The sequence below is a fragment of the Varanus komodoensis genome, unplaced genomic scaffold (genome assembly GCF_004798865.1).
Source record: "Varanus komodoensis strain SLA01 unplaced genomic scaffold, ASM479886v1 scaffold36, whole genome shotgun sequence".
In the NCBI taxonomy this organism is placed as follows: domain Eukaryota; kingdom Metazoa; phylum Chordata; class Lepidosauria; order Squamata; family Varanidae; genus Varanus; species Varanus komodoensis.
Window position 1 is genome coordinate 8,050,439 of NW_025335873.1, and position 16,389 is coordinate 8,066,827.

The 16,389-nt window shown below is 56.3% G+C and overlaps 2 protein-coding genes across 5 annotated transcripts; one reads left to right on the forward strand and one right to left on the reverse strand.

Moving 5' to 3' along the window:
- Positions 1–304: 304 nt before the first annotated feature.
- Positions 305–11,449, reverse strand: TTC16 (tetratricopeptide repeat domain 16). 4 transcript variants are annotated; one of them, XM_044439977.1, is made up of 10 exons: positions 10,269–11,449; positions 8,916–9,016; positions 8,670–8,799; positions 7,545–7,759; positions 6,325–6,575; positions 5,234–5,375; positions 4,592–4,757; positions 3,282–3,424; positions 2,226–2,388; positions 305–1,527 (listed from the first exon to the last, which is right to left on the reverse strand). In XM_044439977.1, the coding sequence occupies exons 1-10, from the start codon at positions 10,518–10,520 to the stop codon at positions 1,375–1,377; spliced, it is 1,716 nt and encodes a 571-aa protein (XP_044295912.1). In that variant the 5' UTR covers positions 10,521–11,449; the 3' UTR covers positions 305–1,374. The 4 variants fall into 4 exon arrangements, with proteins under 4 accessions (XP_044295912.1, XP_044295910.1, XP_044295911.1 ...); XM_044439975.1 differs by having other exon boundaries at positions 1,389–1,527; positions 1,760–2,388; XM_044439976.1 differs by adding an exon at positions 10,198–10,268 and having other exon boundaries at positions 1,407–2,388; positions 11,375–11,404.
- A 1,126-nt stretch (positions 11,450–12,575) lies between these two features.
- Positions 12,576–16,254, forward strand: PTRH1 (peptidyl-tRNA hydrolase 1 homolog). The gene is made up of 5 exons (XM_044439989.1): positions 12,576–12,817; positions 13,404–13,623; positions 14,281–14,380; positions 15,092–15,137; positions 15,998–16,254. Exons 1-5 carry the CDS (start codon positions 12,728–12,730, stop codon positions 16,217–16,219), a joined length of 678 nt encoding a protein of 225 aa, XP_044295924.1. The 5' UTR covers positions 12,576–12,727; the 3' UTR covers positions 16,220–16,254.
- Positions 16,255–16,389: the final 135 nt, after the last annotated feature.

The following is a 16,389-nucleotide window of genomic DNA, read 5'->3' on the forward strand; positions in this document are numbered from 1 at the left end:
TTTCTCCTTTGTCCCACAAGAGAACTTCCACAAACAATTGGACACCCATAATCTTCTGAGTTTGGAAGGTTACTCCCTAAATTTCTGGACCTTCCTCTGTGAGGGCAAAGGCCTCAGCTTTCACTTGGGGTACTGAATTATTGAGGGAAAGGGACAGAATCGCGTACCTAGTTGTATTTCCACTAGAGAGGCACAGTCACCAGGGAAAAACATGATCAGCAGCTTGCCGTGTGCCTTTCTTCCCTGTTTCTAAAGTCTTAGTGATCAATCCAGTTAAAAATCTCCTAAGAATGAGAGCATACTCTCAAGTCCTCAAAAGCTTGTTTTATTTTAAATAAAAACGTGAAAACGTGTGTCTCACGGAGACTCGGGGGCCTGTGGAAACTGCAGCAGGGGGCAAGTTTAGAACCGAGTCAGAATGGGCAGCCCCAGGTGATCCGAGTGTCTCATTTAGGCTCCTTGTAAGAGTCTTTTGAAAATGTGTTAATCGTCCAGAGGTAAAGCCACAGGTGAGCGTCTGCATCTTGAGGGAAGCAAGGCCTTCAATACTGCCCAGTTTAGGGCTGCAGCTCCTCAAAAGGACCTTGGTTAACGCTTAACTGCAGCGTCAGTACAGCATAGCAGCTGCAGGGGGTGAAGGCAGTTAGAATTCATCCCAGTTGGGCAAACAGGACCTCACATGCCAAGAGAAGAATCAGTTCGTAGGGGTTCGTGCAGACTGCACAATACAGTAGAAGCGGACACACAAAAGGACCACAAAAGGAGGCAGCTGCTTTCCTAGTTTGCCCAAATAGCACAATTTCATGACAGGAACACACACCATTTTGGCCTTCTCTGACCTGGCGTCCTCCGAACATGCTGGACCGTTGCAGCCCAACGTATCTGGAAGGCTAGGTAATCTGTGTTAATTTGCTGCCGATTTCTTCACGACAGGCCACGTGGACCTTGGCAGTTACACGGGGTTCTTCCTGGGAAAGATCTTCCTTGTGGTACTAAAGGGGGACTTCTGAGGGGGGCTGAGAAAGATGCGGTGCTTGCCAGAACTGCCAGCTGTAGAATGTACTTGGTCTTCCAGCCAGTTCAGTGCACATCCATCTCTGCACAGAAAGCACCAAAAAAAAAAAAAAAAAGGCAGGCTTCCCGAATGTCTACCAAGCAAACCAAAAAGGAAGCAATGTTCTACTAAATTGGCAGTTTGCAACATACAGTTTGAAATAAGTGGCAGTTTTATAAACCTTTGGGACAGGATGCCTTCGACAACAAGTGTACCAGCCTGGAGGGATGGACGTCCTCAGTTACAGAGGCCCAAAATGTCGTTTTTTTCCCTTTTTCTTTAATGCAGCCTTTGCATCCAAACACAGGGTTGCTCGGTGACTAAAAGTGAGCGATGCCTTGACTGAAATTCCTCCACTGGTGAGGTTCTTCCAAGGGCTCCTTTTCAGGCAGGTGTGGGTTTGAGGCCAGATGGACCATACGAGAAGCCAGAGACATTCCCTTCTCTCGTGCGTCTTTTAGTTCACTGTCCGTCTGCCAGATACACAAGAGCATCTTATGAAATGCCAGCTTAGGAGGACAGAGGGTATGGGCTGCATCAGCTGCACTTAGAAAAATACTCTTCCCGTCTCCCGACGCAAGCCCTCCACTCCCCTGAAAATGCTACATGGAGAGTCAAGAGATGCTCAAAGACAGCCAGAGATCTACAAACAGCATGCCTTGCAAAAGGCAGATCCTGGATCCCACCTTGGGTCAGTTACCTCACCTGGATTGTTTAAAGACTGTTTCCACAAGCTGTTGTCCTCCCAACAGACTGAGTCGCAACTCCCATTATCCACAGCCAGCATGGTTGGAAAACCCCAGAGGCTGGCAGAGTCGGGGCCCCCAGGATTGGTCAGTAGCATCACTGCCTGGTACGCAGAACATTCAGGAAGGCCAGCAGCTAGGAATCCGAAGTTGGCATATCCTGCTTCTTCCAGCCCGGGTGTGAGCACAAAATCCTGGACCCGGCCGGGACTTCCGGGCCGCGTGATCCCGCAGCAGCTCTGTAGGGCACTCGGCAAGTCCTTCCGTTTTGCCCGAATCCAGACTGCCAAGCGAGTAAAGTCCGCACTCGCAGCCATGAACCAAGTGAAGTGCGTGAACCAGTGACGACGGCCTCCAAAGGGGGCCTCATCCTGACCCCGGAACATCCCAGTTTGCAAGGTGCTTTTCTCAAGGGAAGGACTTACTGCATGAGACTTCTTCCGACAGGCGGCTAGCCTCTCCTGCAGCTGCTTCTCTTCAGAAGCCTGCGGCTTTACCTCTGCCTTCTCAGCAGGCTTCTCCCAGTCGTCGTTTTCAATGAACGTGTTGCTGGCTGGCTCGGTTTCTTGGGACACCAGGGTCTGACTCCTGGGTGGGAGGGTGGAAAAGGCAGAGCACCAGATGCAAGCGGGGCAAAGCAAGAGGTGCAAAGTACCACACTCCACGGAACTATCCCAACACAAAGCCGGAAGTAAGCCGTGCTCGGAGGTTTAAAGACGGCAGAGCAACACAAGCCATGCCGCTTCCGACAGTCTGACCCCATGGAATTCTCCACAGACCTATCCTGGTATTCCGCTTCCTCTCCTACTTCCCCTTGTCTAAAGCCCTTCTGGAGACAGCGACGGCACCGGTTCAGTCCTCCTCCGGTTCTTCAAAGCTCTTCGCCATTACAACGCGGACTATTCCTTTGCCACGCATGGCAGAAGCTGGCAGATGGCAGCTTCTTGAATGCCATCTAATGGGTTCAGCAAATTCAAACCCAGACCTTCCTGTCTGGCAGCTTATTCACTTCATTTTGCCATCCATCCAGGGAAAAACTCCGTTTTTCCTTTTGGAATAAGGAGCATTTTTTTTTTTTTTTGGAGAAAAAGGCAGGGCGTATATTTAAATAAATAAAACCATGAAGCAAGCAGCCTAGATTTCAAGACTATCCGTGTTGAGACAGACCACCGCAACTAAAATGCTCACAGCCCACGACCTTAACACAGCTAGGAACGGGCTGTCTTTGGCACATGCCAATTCTTTTCCTAAATATTGCTCCTCAAGCCCCACAGCCAGTAGCCCTGTTGCTCTGAGGTGTGTGGCTTTGATTTACCAAGAGGGAAATTCACCAAAAGGACAGCTTTTAAAAAACACATAAGCTTCCTTCGGCTGGTGTCTTCCAGATGGAATGGTCCTAACAAAAGATCTTCCACGGATCGGCTCTTTCGACTAGAAGGAAATCCTCCACTGTCCCAAGACGGATAACCAGGAAGCAGTACCTGAACCGCTGCGCCAACGCCTCACACGCCGGACAGGATGCCAGCCTCCGTCCCAGAAGCGCTTTGGCCAGTTCTCCGACTTTACTGTTGAGGAGAGTCTGAACAGGCTCTCCTGGAAAAAGTTTTTCAGCCAGACTGTGGACCTGCAACAGACAAAGAAAACTAAAGGCAAGGAATCGTTGGGCATTATGACATCTGGTATAATTTTCACCGAGTCTTAACTCGCATGTTTTCGATACAATCCACGACTTTATAGAAAATAGGACCACCTTTTCAGCTATCAAGGCATGTCACATGAAGAATGTGGTTCACAGGAAACACGAGAGGGTCAACATATCGATTACCATTTTTATCCAGAGAAGAACGTTCAACAGGGGCTTAAGACTTAGCTAGAATTCATACAGTAATCCCAGGACAACTGGACTGCATTTAGGCTGGGAAACACGGTCACTGTGAATCCACCTTTAAATCTGTCTCCTACATTCGCAGAACCATGAAAGCTGCATCTCCAGGATTGTACAATGGCTTCTGGGGCCATTCTGTGGGGTGGGGAGGGCAAGAGGTCAGCACCACTGAGACGCGAAGCATCCTTACGGATCAGTGACAGGGTTGGCCTGGGCGATTCTCAGTAGCCCAAGATACCCGGAAGGTTCCAGGTCAGGGAAGGGTTTACCCCATGCTTTTCGTGCTTAAAGCATTTCACATACATGGCTTCAGTCATTCTCGTGCCAACCTCAGAAGGATCATTTATTTCTTTGTGATTAAAAGCTTTTATAGACCGTCCCGCTACTAGCTCCCAAGTGAGGCCGAGAGATGCTGCTGTAAACCGTCCCGAGACATTAGTAATGGGATGATCTATAAAAGCTTTTAATAAATAGAATAAATAAATCACTTTCCATGGGATTTTAAGCCACCAAGTCAGGCTTATCGAATCAGAATGCGGACCATTCACGCACAGCCCTGTCTCGCCGCTTTTGCTCTTCCCTTTGTGCTAGCTGCTAAGCAACCCAGGAAAGGGGGAGCTTTCTCAGATGGAGGATCCTGGGTTATCCCACCCAAACAGGTCAGGATCCTAAGGCAGAACCTTCAAAACCCACTCCAACACACATCCTGTTCCTATTCTGAAGTGTCGAACTATAATCCATGATGCAAACTGATGTGCGTTCATTTTTTCTCTCTCTCTCTCTCTCTCCCCAGACTTCCCTGGGGCATGCACTGCCGGCACCGAATCGTTACCGCTACAAGAGCCTAGAGCACGGGCGTGGGAAAATGAGCATTAATGTGCAAAGGGGGCAGCATCAGACCCATACATCCAGCCTTGTGGGGTCGAGCAGCAGGGCGGTGATCAAGTCTTCCTTGGCCCCCAGCTCCTCCTGCATGAACATGCGGCTCTTGGCTCGGTGCAGGTAGTACTGAATCTCACGGGGGTTGTTCTCCACTGCTTGGGAGAAATACGACTCGGCCTGTGGGTATCTCCTGCAAGGGAAGAGGAGGCTTGGAAGTGGCAGGGCAGAACAAAAATAAATAATGAACTGCAAGGAGGGCGTCAGCGTTAGAGAAAGGGCTTTCGACGTGGAGAGAAAGCGCAGTGTGAAGACTGGATCGTCTTGATTCGGGTTGTGTGTGTGAGCTAAGAACGCTTCCCTCAGAATCTGTCGGCCACGGCTGAATGGCGATACGAGGGGTCTTCAAAAAGATCCCACACTTTTAAAAACTGTTTCTTAAGAATTTCAAAACCAAATTCTGCACGGTCACCTTCCTTCGCGATGCATTTTTCCCAGTGTCGTACTGACTTTTTAATGCCGTCGGCAAAAAATATGTAAAATATATTTATAAAACATAAACGTGCGGAAACTTTCTGAAGACCCCTTGCAGCTGACTACAAAGGGCAGTCTCATTTCTTCCTGCCCCCAGGAAGCCTTGAACCCCCGGAGGGGGGAGCCCCGGCATACCTCTCCCGGAATTCCTGCAGCCCCATCTCGTTGTACAGCCGCGCGACTCGCTTCTGCAGCTGGGGGTCGCGGGGCCTCAGCTCCAAGGCCTGCTGGTAATCCGCCATCGCGAAGTTCAGCTCGCCCAGTTTAAGGAAGCAGTCTGACGGAAAGCAGCGGGGATCGCTCAGGCCGTGGGCACCCTGGGCTTGTTCGCATCCCGCAACGGACACGCACGGCGCCCTCTGCCCTGCCCAGCTCGCAAATCGAACTGTCTGAGGCCCGCTTCACGAAATACCGAACCACCACCTGCAAATGCACCAGCTCTCGGGACGTCCTCATCACACGGGGGGACGGGGTGTTAGCCAGGCGTCTCACCAGCCCACGTGCAAGGGCCTGGTTTGACTTGGCCGCTGGCTGTGGTACCCAGAGGGATGCCATCCGGCTTGGGGGCCGAGGTGCTCTCTCCTTCCCCTCTCCTCCCCTCCCCTCCCCGTTTTCCCCCCAGACACACTCTGCCTCGCATTTAACTGAAGGGTCTCGGGGGCAGGGTGGGGGAGGAAAGGAGGCTGGAGCAGCTGTGGGAGGAAACCCCCCCACCTGGGCCTCTGCCATCTCCTGCCTTCCCCATCTGCCCCGCCTTCCCGTCCCCGAGGCCCTTTTCTTGACCTCGGGCACTTCTCTGCTGCAGAGTAGAGTGGTCCAGAGTGCCAGCTCCCAGCTCTGGGATCAGAGCGCCTCTGAATCAAATACTCTGTACTGTCTGATTAACTATGAACTATAATCCGAATTATTTGATTAGCTGAATTAGCTCTGCTCCTTCGAACACTGCCGTGATGTTACTCCCTCACAGCCTTAAATGGCTTGGGGCCAAATTACCCGAAGGACTGCCTTTATATACGGACGGGGACCTTTCAATCCCGCCTGTTCCCACTTCGCCCTCACCGTGATCCGCCTTGCCGGCACATAAGGATCGCCCACTTGCTTCCTCAGAATTCGAGCCGCTACGCTCTGGAAGGCGGAACGCCACACGCCACGTGCCACGCCGCGTGTCCGTTTCCTTCCCCACACGCACGCAAGACGGGAGATGTCCTGCCACGGACGCGCGTTACCTCCTCTGTTGCTGTACAGTCCCTTCTCGCCTTTCTCCGCCTTGAGGGCTTTGTTGAGCAGCAGCACGGCCTCTTCGTAGCAGCCGTTGCCGTAACAGTGCACCGCAAAGTCATTGTACGTGAGCAGGAGCTGCTTCTGGGCCTCGGCCCGCACCGCGTGGCCCTCCTCCCCCCCGCTGCAGAGGTGCGCGGCTTTCAGGTAGTCGTCGATGGCCGTGCTGAAGTCCTTCAGCCTCCTCAGCATGTTCCCTCTGCCAAAGGTGGGACAAGCAAGGGGAACAGGGCGAGGAACACGAGAGGACGAGCTGAGATGTTCTCTGTGGTGAGCCGCTGCCCTTCGTGCAAAAGCGAGGAAAGAGACTGGTCCTCATGGTTCTGAACCGCTTTGGGCTGGGCCTCTTAGCTCTGACTGCAGAGGCACGCAGGCAGCGGCCTTCGCCCAGGTCAGGCTCTGTCGTCTGTGTGGCAGGGCGGGGATGACGCACAGCTTGGCAACGCCGAACCTTCTGTCCTCCAAAATAAGCTCCCCGTTCACGGACGGCAGACGTGGACGGGGGCTCAGCCTGCCCCTGCCCCGCATCCTATGAGGAGCCCCGACTGTCCTGCCCCGGGGCCTCCCAGCCATTAGTCTCCGGCTTGCCTTGGAAGGAGGTGGCACATGGGCATCGTTCTGCTCAGGCGTGTTCCTTTCAGTACAGATGGCTGATCCCGGCCCTGGAATGCTGGCAGACCTCTCCCAAACCAAGCCTGGGTCTGCTCAGCCAGGGCCCTTCTTGTGTTCCAAGCCAGCCCTCCCCAATCTGGCCCTCGCCGAATGCCCCGAACGACAATTCCCAGCATCCCTAACCAGCACCGTCCCTGCCGGCAGGGGAAGAAGGGAGTCGCAGGCTGCAGAGGGCTGTCGGACAGTGCCTCCCCCGACAGGCACGGGGGCCTCCAGCGTCCTCAGTCCCTTGTCCCTTCTTCAGGACCAGGTTCTTTTCGCACTGGGAGCACCACCCTTGATTCCAGCAGGCAGTCAATTCCCACTGAACTTTGGCTGCTTCCTGGCCCAGGAGGCTGACCTAGGAGAGGGGATGCCTGGAAAGGCCGATCCCTTTTATGACTACCAGCGATGCCCCAGGCCATCTCCACCCCAAAATCCAAGGCGAGCACAGGCAGCACGTGCCAGAGAAAACGGCGGTCTTCAGCGGCGGCGTGTGTGCCGGCGTCGTGTGTACCTGAACAAGAAATAGCTTGCATCCACGGGGTTGCAGCAGATGGCACGGCTGATTTTCAGGAACGCTGCCTTCAAGTTCCCCTTCACGGCCTTGTTCACGGCTTGGTCCCTGAACTTCTGACCCTCCGTCCTCAAATGAGCCAGCAGGACTTGAGCTTCTCCATGCGCCGGATCCAACTCAAGGGCGTTTTGGAGGTTGAAATAGGTGAGGTTAGTCTTGTGGGAAGACAATGCAAGAACCAGTACTTAGAGAGAGTGAAGCAAGAACTCTCTTTGGATGCAACGGATGCCAACACGTTGCGTCTGTTGCTTGTTTTCACCAAACCAACACTGTTTATTTTCAGACCCCTGACTGAGCTGTGCAAAAATACAATCCCTGGCAGCTCCTCAAAGGTGGTGCAGAGCAGGTGTTGCTGTCCATGTGAGCCTTCCTAAGCTCAGGAAAGCAAAAAAGGCAAAGTGTGAGGGGATACAGAAGTTAAAAACAATGGCTGTGAAAGCTGGACCGTAAGGAAGGCTGAGCACCGAAGGCTCGAGGCCTTGGAATTGTGGTGCTGGAGGAGACTCCTGCGAGTCCCTTGTTAGAGGAGATCAACCCCGACTGCTCTTTAGAAGGCCAGATACCGAAGATGAAGTTCAAATACTTTGGCCACCTAATGAGAAGGAGGGACTCCCTGGAGAAGACCCTGATGCTGGGAACGATTGAAGGCAAAAGAAGAAGGGACGGCAGAGGATGAGGGGGCTGGACGGAGTCACTGAAGCAGTGGGTGTGAGCTTGGGTGGACTCCGGGGGAAGGTGGAGGACAGGAGGGCCTGGAGGAAGGTTGTCCATGGGCTTGCGATGGGTCGGGCACGGCTTTGCGACTAACGACGATTGCAGTGAGGAGAGAGAGAGGACAGGTCAGTCCTGCCACAGTGCACCCTCGGTTCCCCGGGCAAGTGGGCGAACGACCAACAGCAACCCTGACCAGAACACCAACCTGCCCTGGCTCAGTGCCAGGATGGGAGGCCAGGCCATGCAAGCCTGCCCAAAGGCAATGAGGACCTCCACGCAAACACAAAAGCTGTGGAGGGGGATCGAAGTCTGGTCTTTTGCGGATACAAAAGGAACTAGCCGGATCTTTACCTTCCCAAAATATTCATAGAGTCGAGCCCTCAGGACAAAGAGATCGGCGTTCTTCTCCTCACGGGCCACCTCCTCATTGACCATCTGAAGACAATCGTTGTATCTATTCATGGAGGCGAGACACGCGATGCTAGAAAAGGAGAAAGCAGAGCAACACACCCGGACCAGCAAGTGTCAGTGGGCTTGGATTATTTAAAAAAAAAAAAAAGACATTCCATCTACATTTATTTATTTAGGAAGCGTTACCTTCTCATGCGATAGAGGGCATTCTGAGGTTGCAATTCCGAGGCGCGCATGAAGGATCCCAGGGCATCCAGAAAGAGGTGCTGCTCGTACAGACACTGGCCCTGCAAATTCAAGCACATTGCCTCAGGCCCGCCTCCCGATCCCTGCTCCGAGGGAGAAAGTCTTCTGAGTGGTGGTCCCCCAACTCTGGAACAAACTCCCCAGGGAGACCCACCTGGCACCAGCGCTGTCATCTTTCAGGTACCCGGTTAGGACTCGCTCTTCTTCTGGGCGCTTCACAGTCTCAATGCTTTCTTGCTGTTAAAGCTTGTTTTACAAATATTTATCTATCTATCTATCTAAGACATGTATATGCCCTCCTTTACGACAACGTAAATATTTGCATCTCTGTGGGTAGTTTTTATGTATCAGTATGCATGTGTTTTTAGAATGTGCTTTTAAAGTTTTGATTTCTGTACGTGCCATGTGGTTTCAACTACGGGGCAAAGAGATGAATGGAACTTCAGGAAAGAGCATGGAGGGAGAAGCAAATAAACCCCCGATGGGCCCAATACCCCCTTTTTCTTGCTTCTTATTGACCCCCTTATTCACTTAGAATCCATCTTTCCACCTATCAGCTGCTCGAGGGACCTTACAGTAGAGCAAAATACAACAGAAAAACGAATTATCCCAGTGAGGTGTAGCTGGGTCGCACTGGGAGTTGGGGGCCATTTTTTGGTCTAAGTGTACCGAAGACGGCCCTAAGAGGGTCAGATTAGGACCGAGAGAAGCACAGGCCCAAACCCCTAACCAGCAATGAAGTTTGCTGGGTTACTTTGGACCAGTCACTTTCTCTGGGCCTAGTCCCCCCTACAGGGCTGTTGTGAGGATAAAAATGAGGCAGGGTGAACTGTGCCTGCCTGCCCTTGCTCCTTGGAGGACAAGTCAGGAAACAAAACTGTTTACAATAAGCAAAAAGCCTCTTAAAACCAGCAGCAGGTTGTAGCACAAGCAAATGCTGAAAGGCCACATGAGAATATGAGAAGATTCATACGGCATCAGATCAAAGGCCTGCATTCAGGAAGCAGGAAAGCAAAGCACTCTCCCATCCATCATCCCCAGCACAGGGTGTACGTGGACATACAGCCCCTGACACCAGGAGCAGTAGCCATCGTTAGCCTATTCTCCGGGATTTTGTTTCCTTCTGAATGTCATTTTTCTTAACTAATTACAAGCCCCAAATGCGGTTTCCCTATCCACGGACAAGCTGGGAACTACACTCCCCAGAATCCCCCAGGCTTACAGTCAGACTGGTTTTGTGGGTAAGGAGATGTGCATCCAGCGAGGCCAAGAGTGACTGGCTGAGCGGCTCACCTGCAGGTGAAAAATGAAGGCAAGCTGGGCCCCGATGCTCTCCTTCCTCGAAGACATGAAGTAGGCCTTCCGGAGGTGCATCGCAGCCGACTGGAAGTCGCAGAGCTGGAGCAGAGCTTCCGCCTTCCGCTCGTACAGCTCCACCTGCAGAACACAGTCCAGGGAGGCCCTCGGAAAAGCCTGTGCCTCGGCCGAAGGGCTCCTCCTCTTTTGCACGCCCTCCAAACAAGGTAGGAAAAAGCAGGAAGGCATCGGGGAGCATCTCTCTTTTCCTAGCTAGAGGGATACCTGCCCTGCGCAAAGACGTGACCCCAGGTTTGAGGGGCTCTCGGGTGCAGCGCAGGCCGCCGGTCCCGTCATTGAATGCCCTATCACTCGCCCAGCGGAGTGCCAAGCAAGGGGGAGATGCTGCCCTGCTTCTCTCTCACCCCCACACAGAGCGGACAACTGAGAAGGCAGAAGCAGCCAAGCATGGGTGGCCCCACTGCTGGCATGTGGGCCTTGGCATCGGCCCAGCCAGCTGCCTCTCCTGGCTACTACTCTGCAAAGCGCCTCCGGGCCAGGCAGCCTCTGAAGATCAAATCTGATGCACCGCCACAATCCTTACACACTCAGAGGTCGCTTTGCTTCCAAAAATCCGGCGTGGAGAGACGTTTCCAGCGAGGCAACAATGCAGGGTGGAACGAAGGGGTAGAGCAGGCCTGCTCCAGATCAGGGGCCCTTCATGAGTTATTTTTAATAAACTAAGGGACATGCCGCCCTAAGGAAGCTCCTTAGTCACATGCAGAAAATGTCATGTCACGCTGGCTCGATATCCCGTGGGGGATACCCACTTCGTGAAATCAGAATCCTGCCCCGCTGCCAACAGCACTCTGCAATTACATGTCAAATGCCCTTAACCCGTGGCACCTGGGTGTTGGCTTGCAGATGGGTGGGTGGCTTCGCGTGCCCCTATGGATGATCTCCCGTTGCAGGACAAAAGGTGGCTTCATGTGCTTTCCAGGGGTCTCCCCTCCACACTCAGCCCAGTCCCAGCCCTGCGGAGCTTCCTCATGTCCCTGCAGACCATTCTCCAGGTCTACTCAGTTCTGTTCCCCCTGGCTTACCTTGTCAGGGTCCAAGTTCAGGGCTTTGGTAAAGCAGGTGATGGCTTTCTCCCACTCCCCCTGCGAAAAGTACTTGTGGCCTTCCCGGCAGCTGTGGGACAAAACAAACCACTGCTCAGAAGCTGCTCCTCCCCTTCGGGGAGAGAAAAATCTGACGGAGCATGGGAAAAAGCCTGCAGGTTCAGTGACTTTAGAATTTTTGCCAGCCTATCGGGGTAGGCAGTTGGATGACTTGGACTACAGTTCCCATAAGTCCCAGCATGCATGGGTTGTGCATGCTTTCTGTTTGCTGGCCAGGGTCGGTCAGTTCAGACATCACGGCAAACCGTCCTGACACTGAGTGGGTGGGCCGGGGCGGGGGGAGTCCGGCCTGGCCAAGAAGCGCGCCGGGTGACCTCGGGCCAGTCATCCACCCACCCTCAGCCCGTCCCACCTCACGGGGCTGTTGTTAAGGTGAACGGCGCCCCGGGAGCCGCCTCGAGCTCCTCGCCGGGAGGAAAGGGGGGCGGTCGGTGCAGCTGCGCGGGGGGGGGGGCTGGGACACTCACTGCTGGGCGACCCTGGCTTCCAGGATGCCTGCGAACGTCCCCACCTTCTCGGGGTCCTTGAGATGCCGCAGGGTCCCCGCACTCCCGAAAACGTAGCGCAGGGATTTCTGCCGCGCTTCCTCCAGCGTCTCCTCGGCGACGGCCGTTGGGAAGAAGCCCAGCGAGACCTTCGCCAGCTTCACCACCTGGCGGGGAAGAGCAGGTGTCACCCGCACGGCCCTGCCCCGGGCTCGGCCCTGCCCCGGGCTCGGCCCTGCCGCCTCCCGCCTCACCTGCCCACGCCGCCCGTCCTGCCCCTCGTCCGCCGCCGCCGCCGCCTCGTCCTCCTCCATCACGTCCCGCGGTCGCTATGCGCACGGGGAAACCGCGCAGCCCGGAGGAGGCGCCGCCGCTCGCCGCTAGAGGCGCCAGCGAGCCCCGGGGGCGGTCACGTGGTCGGCGCTGCCCGCTTCACGGCACCTCACGGGCGAGAAGCCCCCTGGCAGCCCGGGGCCCTCCCGACGGCGCCGGGCTGCGGGAAAAGGGCGACTCGACAAGGGACTTCTCTTCCCTGCCTCGCCGCTTTTTAAAAAAGGCGCTCCTTAAAAAGACTCGCCCGGCGCGCACTTCCGCCCACAACAAACATGGCGCCCAGCTCCTCGCCCTCCCGGCGGTCCCGCATCGCTCTTGCCGGGACGCGCGATAGGCCGCTGGGGGCGCCGACGTCACACTGACCGCCTGGCGGCTTTCCCTTCCTCGCGAGGCTGCGGCCGGAAACGGAACATCGGAGGCCTCTCGCGAAGCGACCGGGCCGCGCGGGAGGAAGATGCTGCCTTCGCAGCACTTCGGGCGGCTCCTGAGGAGAGTTCTGGGTCAGCACAAAGAAGAACTGCGGGCCGCTAAGAAACGGGTGCTGGTAAGGCGAAGGCGCCCCGTGGAGGGTTCCTCTAGTGCTTCCGGGTCACCACCGGGCGGACGCAGCCGCAGGAAGGGCACCCGCTGCCGGCTCGTTCGACCGCGACTTCCGGTTCTCAGAGGCGTATAATCCTCCATATGCGGGGCTAGCGATGCGCGTGAATGCAAGGAGGACTGACAGTGGCAGGGATGGATTTGGAAAGAGCAGCCGGGGACCCTTGGGGTCGGGGGTTTCTTGCTACCTAGGGCAAGGATTCTTGCGACCCAGCAGATGATTTGGCTTGCAAGACCCATCAGCCTCAGCCAGCCTACGCGATGGGGAGGGGGGTTCGGCTAAAATGTCTGGAGGGAGGCGGGCAAGGGCAGGACGTCCCGCTGCTCGGGTGGGCAGAAAGCGGATCTGCGGGTGTTCTGCACTCCAGCTCCCCTCACTGGCCGCCCCAGAGGGGCTTCTGGGCACCGGAGCCTGAAACACTGGCGAGCCGCCCCGGCCCGTGTGCAGCGGGTCACCGCTGTGCCACCTGCCCAGGTGCGCCGGGCGAAGGCATTCCCTGCCCCCGACCGCCCCGCCGGTTCTCGCTTCGCAGGTGGCGGGGCTGGGAAACTACGGCCTGCGCGGCACGCGCCACAGCGTGGGGATGGCCATCCTGAACCACCTGGCCAGCAAGCTGAGCGTGGCCGACCAGTGGAGGAAGGACAGGCGCTGCTGCGCGGACGTGGCCCTTGCCACGCTGGGCGAGACGGAGCTGGTGCTGATGAAGCCGCGCCGGCTGATGAACATCAACGGGCTGTCCGTGCTCGGCGCCGGTGAGGGGCCCCCTTCCTCCTCGCGACCCGCTGCCCGGGCTTCCCCTTGCACCTGCAGCGGGCAGGGAAGCGTCTCGAACGGCCCACCAGGCGTTCCCTGCCCTGGAGGCGTGCTGGCCCATGCCGCGGAGCTGGCACTGCCCCCTCTCCTCCAACCGCCATCCATTGCACGCTTTCCCATCACTTCTGCAGTTTGCGCACCCCTAAACAGTGGGAATGCCTCCTGCGGGGCACGGGGTGCAGTTCCCGTGCTGCCCAGCAGAGGGCGAGCTGCCCATTTGCTGCGGAGCGCCATGCAACCGCACCTTTCCATGGAAGGAAGTCCTGGCTCCATCCCATCATAATCATCTGTTTCCTCCTGGATCTGGCACAAGTGTGCCTAAATGATGCCAGTTGCTGGGGCACATGGGCGGGAGGGTGCGGTTGCTTCGTGGACAAAGGCACTAGTTGAGGAGGGCTTGGAAAGAAGGATGGATGAGTGGGTGGAAGGTGCCCTTATCCTGACCTCCTTCGCACCCTCCTTATGGGGCAGGGTGTGCCCTCATCGCAACCAAACTGCGTCCCATCGTGCCCGGCACTTCCACGTGGCATCCTGCCCCTTTCCCGTGGGGCACGGCCCCAGACTTTTACACCCTCGACCACCTTCTCTGTTTCAAGTGGAAGCCTATGGTCTGGACATTGAGAATATCTACCTGGTTCATGACGACCTGGACAAGCCCCTGGGGAAGGTCGCCCTGAAGCTTGGAGGGAGTGCCAGGTACACCATCTTGTAGGGATTGCAGCGTGCTTTAGCACACCTCAGGTGCAGCATCGGGCCTGTTGGGACGGGAATATTTCCCAGAACTCTGAGCATTCTGTCTAAACACACAGAGTTCTGTGCCTTTGGAGGACTGATCCAAAGGTGGAGAGAGGGGCTGGTTTTCGTGAGGTGTTGGTGGGGTGCCTCGTTGCTTTCCGAACGGGGAAGGTGCACTGCGAAGCAGAGGAAACATGAACCGTGCTATTCATGTCGCCCATCGGTTAGATTTTCTGGCATGCAGCCGTCAAAGATGCAGGGGTGAATTTTGACCTGCGGGGGCTCGTCCGTGGAAGCCCTCAGAGCCACAAACCCCGTGGAGCTTCCCCCTGCAGGGGGTCTTTTGGAAAGCCCATGTGTCCTCTGCTTACTAAGGACCACCACGCCCCAAAAAGCTTTCTATCGCGAGGGCAAGAAGATGTGGCTTGCTGGGAAAATTCACCTTCTTCCCCGAGACTGAGGCGACGGGGAATCCTGCAGGGGTGGCGGGCGACATCCGCGGTCCTGCTGATACAGGGGTGCTGGGGTCCTCCTGTGCCGGGCCCCGGCTCCACAACGTCCCCAAGGGCACCGGGCTGGGGAAGGCTGGAGCAGGCACTTCTTGGCTCCTGCGAGGCCTCATATTTCTTTGTGGGTCCGGCTGACCTGGCTGCTTTCTCGCTTCCCTTTCAGAGGCCACAATGGAGTCCGTTCCTGCATCAACTCTCTACACTCTGACGTGAGTCCCTGCGAGAGCCCCGACCCCCCCGCCAAGGGGAATTGTCTCCGAATGTTTACAGCCATGACATGAACCGCTGGCTGCCACCCAAGCATGGAACACCGTGTCCGAGCGAGCGATCGCGCCCGCCTGGAGCTCGGCTTATGCTGAGCAAGGGCCTCGCGCCCTCGGCCTTGTTTCTTGCTTCGGCCCGGGCGGGGAGGAGACGACGTAAGTGGAAGCAGATGGGCTGGCCGCGAGCCCAGCAGGCCGGCTTCAAAGCACGGCTGCAGATGGCTGGATCTGAGCTTTTCCAGACTCATGTAGAGGCGGCCTGCCATCGCCCTCCAGCCGCAGAGCTAGTGGAATAGGCCGCCCTGCCTCCTCCAGGCCACGGTCCAGGCTATGCAGTCAAATAGCCCGCCCCAGAGTAGATGAAATAATAACCAAACAGGGTCTCTTCCTCTAACTCCTGGTGCACAGCCATGGTTTAGGCTCTGGGTTCCAGTCGGTGCCCTGAATCAATTCAAGTTGCGACAACCCAGATTCAGGCTGGACATCAGGAGAAGCTTCCTCACGGTCAGAGCAATGCAGCAGTGGGACCGGCTGCCTGAGGAGGGGGCTCTCCCACACCGGAGACATTCAAGGAGAAACTGGACAGCCCTCTGAGTGGGCTGGTGTAAACTGGTGTCCTGCAACAGCAGGGGCTGGACTAGATGGCCTTCATGGCCCCTTCCAACTCTGCTCTTCTACGATTCCTTGGCACTGAGCTGCTGGCCCCCAACGTGCAACGCAGCCCCAGGCCTCGGGGGCGCATGGTGTGGGGCAGAGGACAGGTGCAAGTCTGAGCTCCTCTTCCCTTCCTTCTCGCCCCTCTCCAGAGCATGGTCCGGCTCAGGGTCGGGATCGGACGCCCTGCCGGGGACACCGCCGTGGACCGCTACGTCCTGGGCATGTTCACCAGCGCCGAACAGGAGCTCTTGCCGCAAGTCTTCGACCAGGCGGTGCAAATGCTGCTGGAACACATCCAGCAGGACAGCTGCCAGAGCAGGGGCGCCCCCAGGCCCCCGGCCAGCGCCCCTCTCCTGGGAGAGGACACATGACCCCCCTGTCACTCTTCACGCATTTATAAGTCTGGAAATCACTGAACGGAGCTGTTGGTTGTCTTTCTTCCGATGGGACAGCCCTCGCGGGACAGCCTTCTGTCTCGGCTTGGGGGCGGAGGGGTCCGAGTGTGCTGCGGAAGCCCCCGAACTGGGAGGACCACTTGCGA

Excerpts from the sequence above, each read along its gene's own strand:
- TTC16 (XM_044439974.1), bottom strand. The coding sequence starts at position 10,520 with ATGCCTTCCTGCTTTTTCCTACCTTGTTTGGAGGGCGTGCAAAAGAGG. Across the intron at positions 7,760-8,669 it reads TCTATGAATATTTTGGGAAG|ACTAACCTCACCTATTTCAA; the intron begins GTAAAGATCCGG and ends TCTTCCCACAAG. Across the intron at positions 6,576-7,544 it reads GCAAGCTATTTCTTGTTCAG|AGGGAACATGCTGAGGAGGC; the intron begins GTACACACGACG and ends CACCTTTGGCAG.
- PTRH1 (XM_044439989.1), top strand. The coding sequence starts at position 12,728 with ATGCTGCCTTCGCAGCACTTCGGGCGGCTCCTGAGGAGAGTTCTGGGT. Across the intron at positions 12,818-13,403 it reads CCGCTAAGAAACGGGTGCTG|GTGGCGGGGCTGGGAAACTA; the intron begins GTAAGGCGAAGG and ends CTCGCTTCGCAG. Across the intron at positions 14,381-15,091 it reads AAGCTTGGAGGGAGTGCCAG|AGGCCACAATGGAGTCCGTT; the intron begins GTACACCATCTT and ends CTTCCCTTTCAG.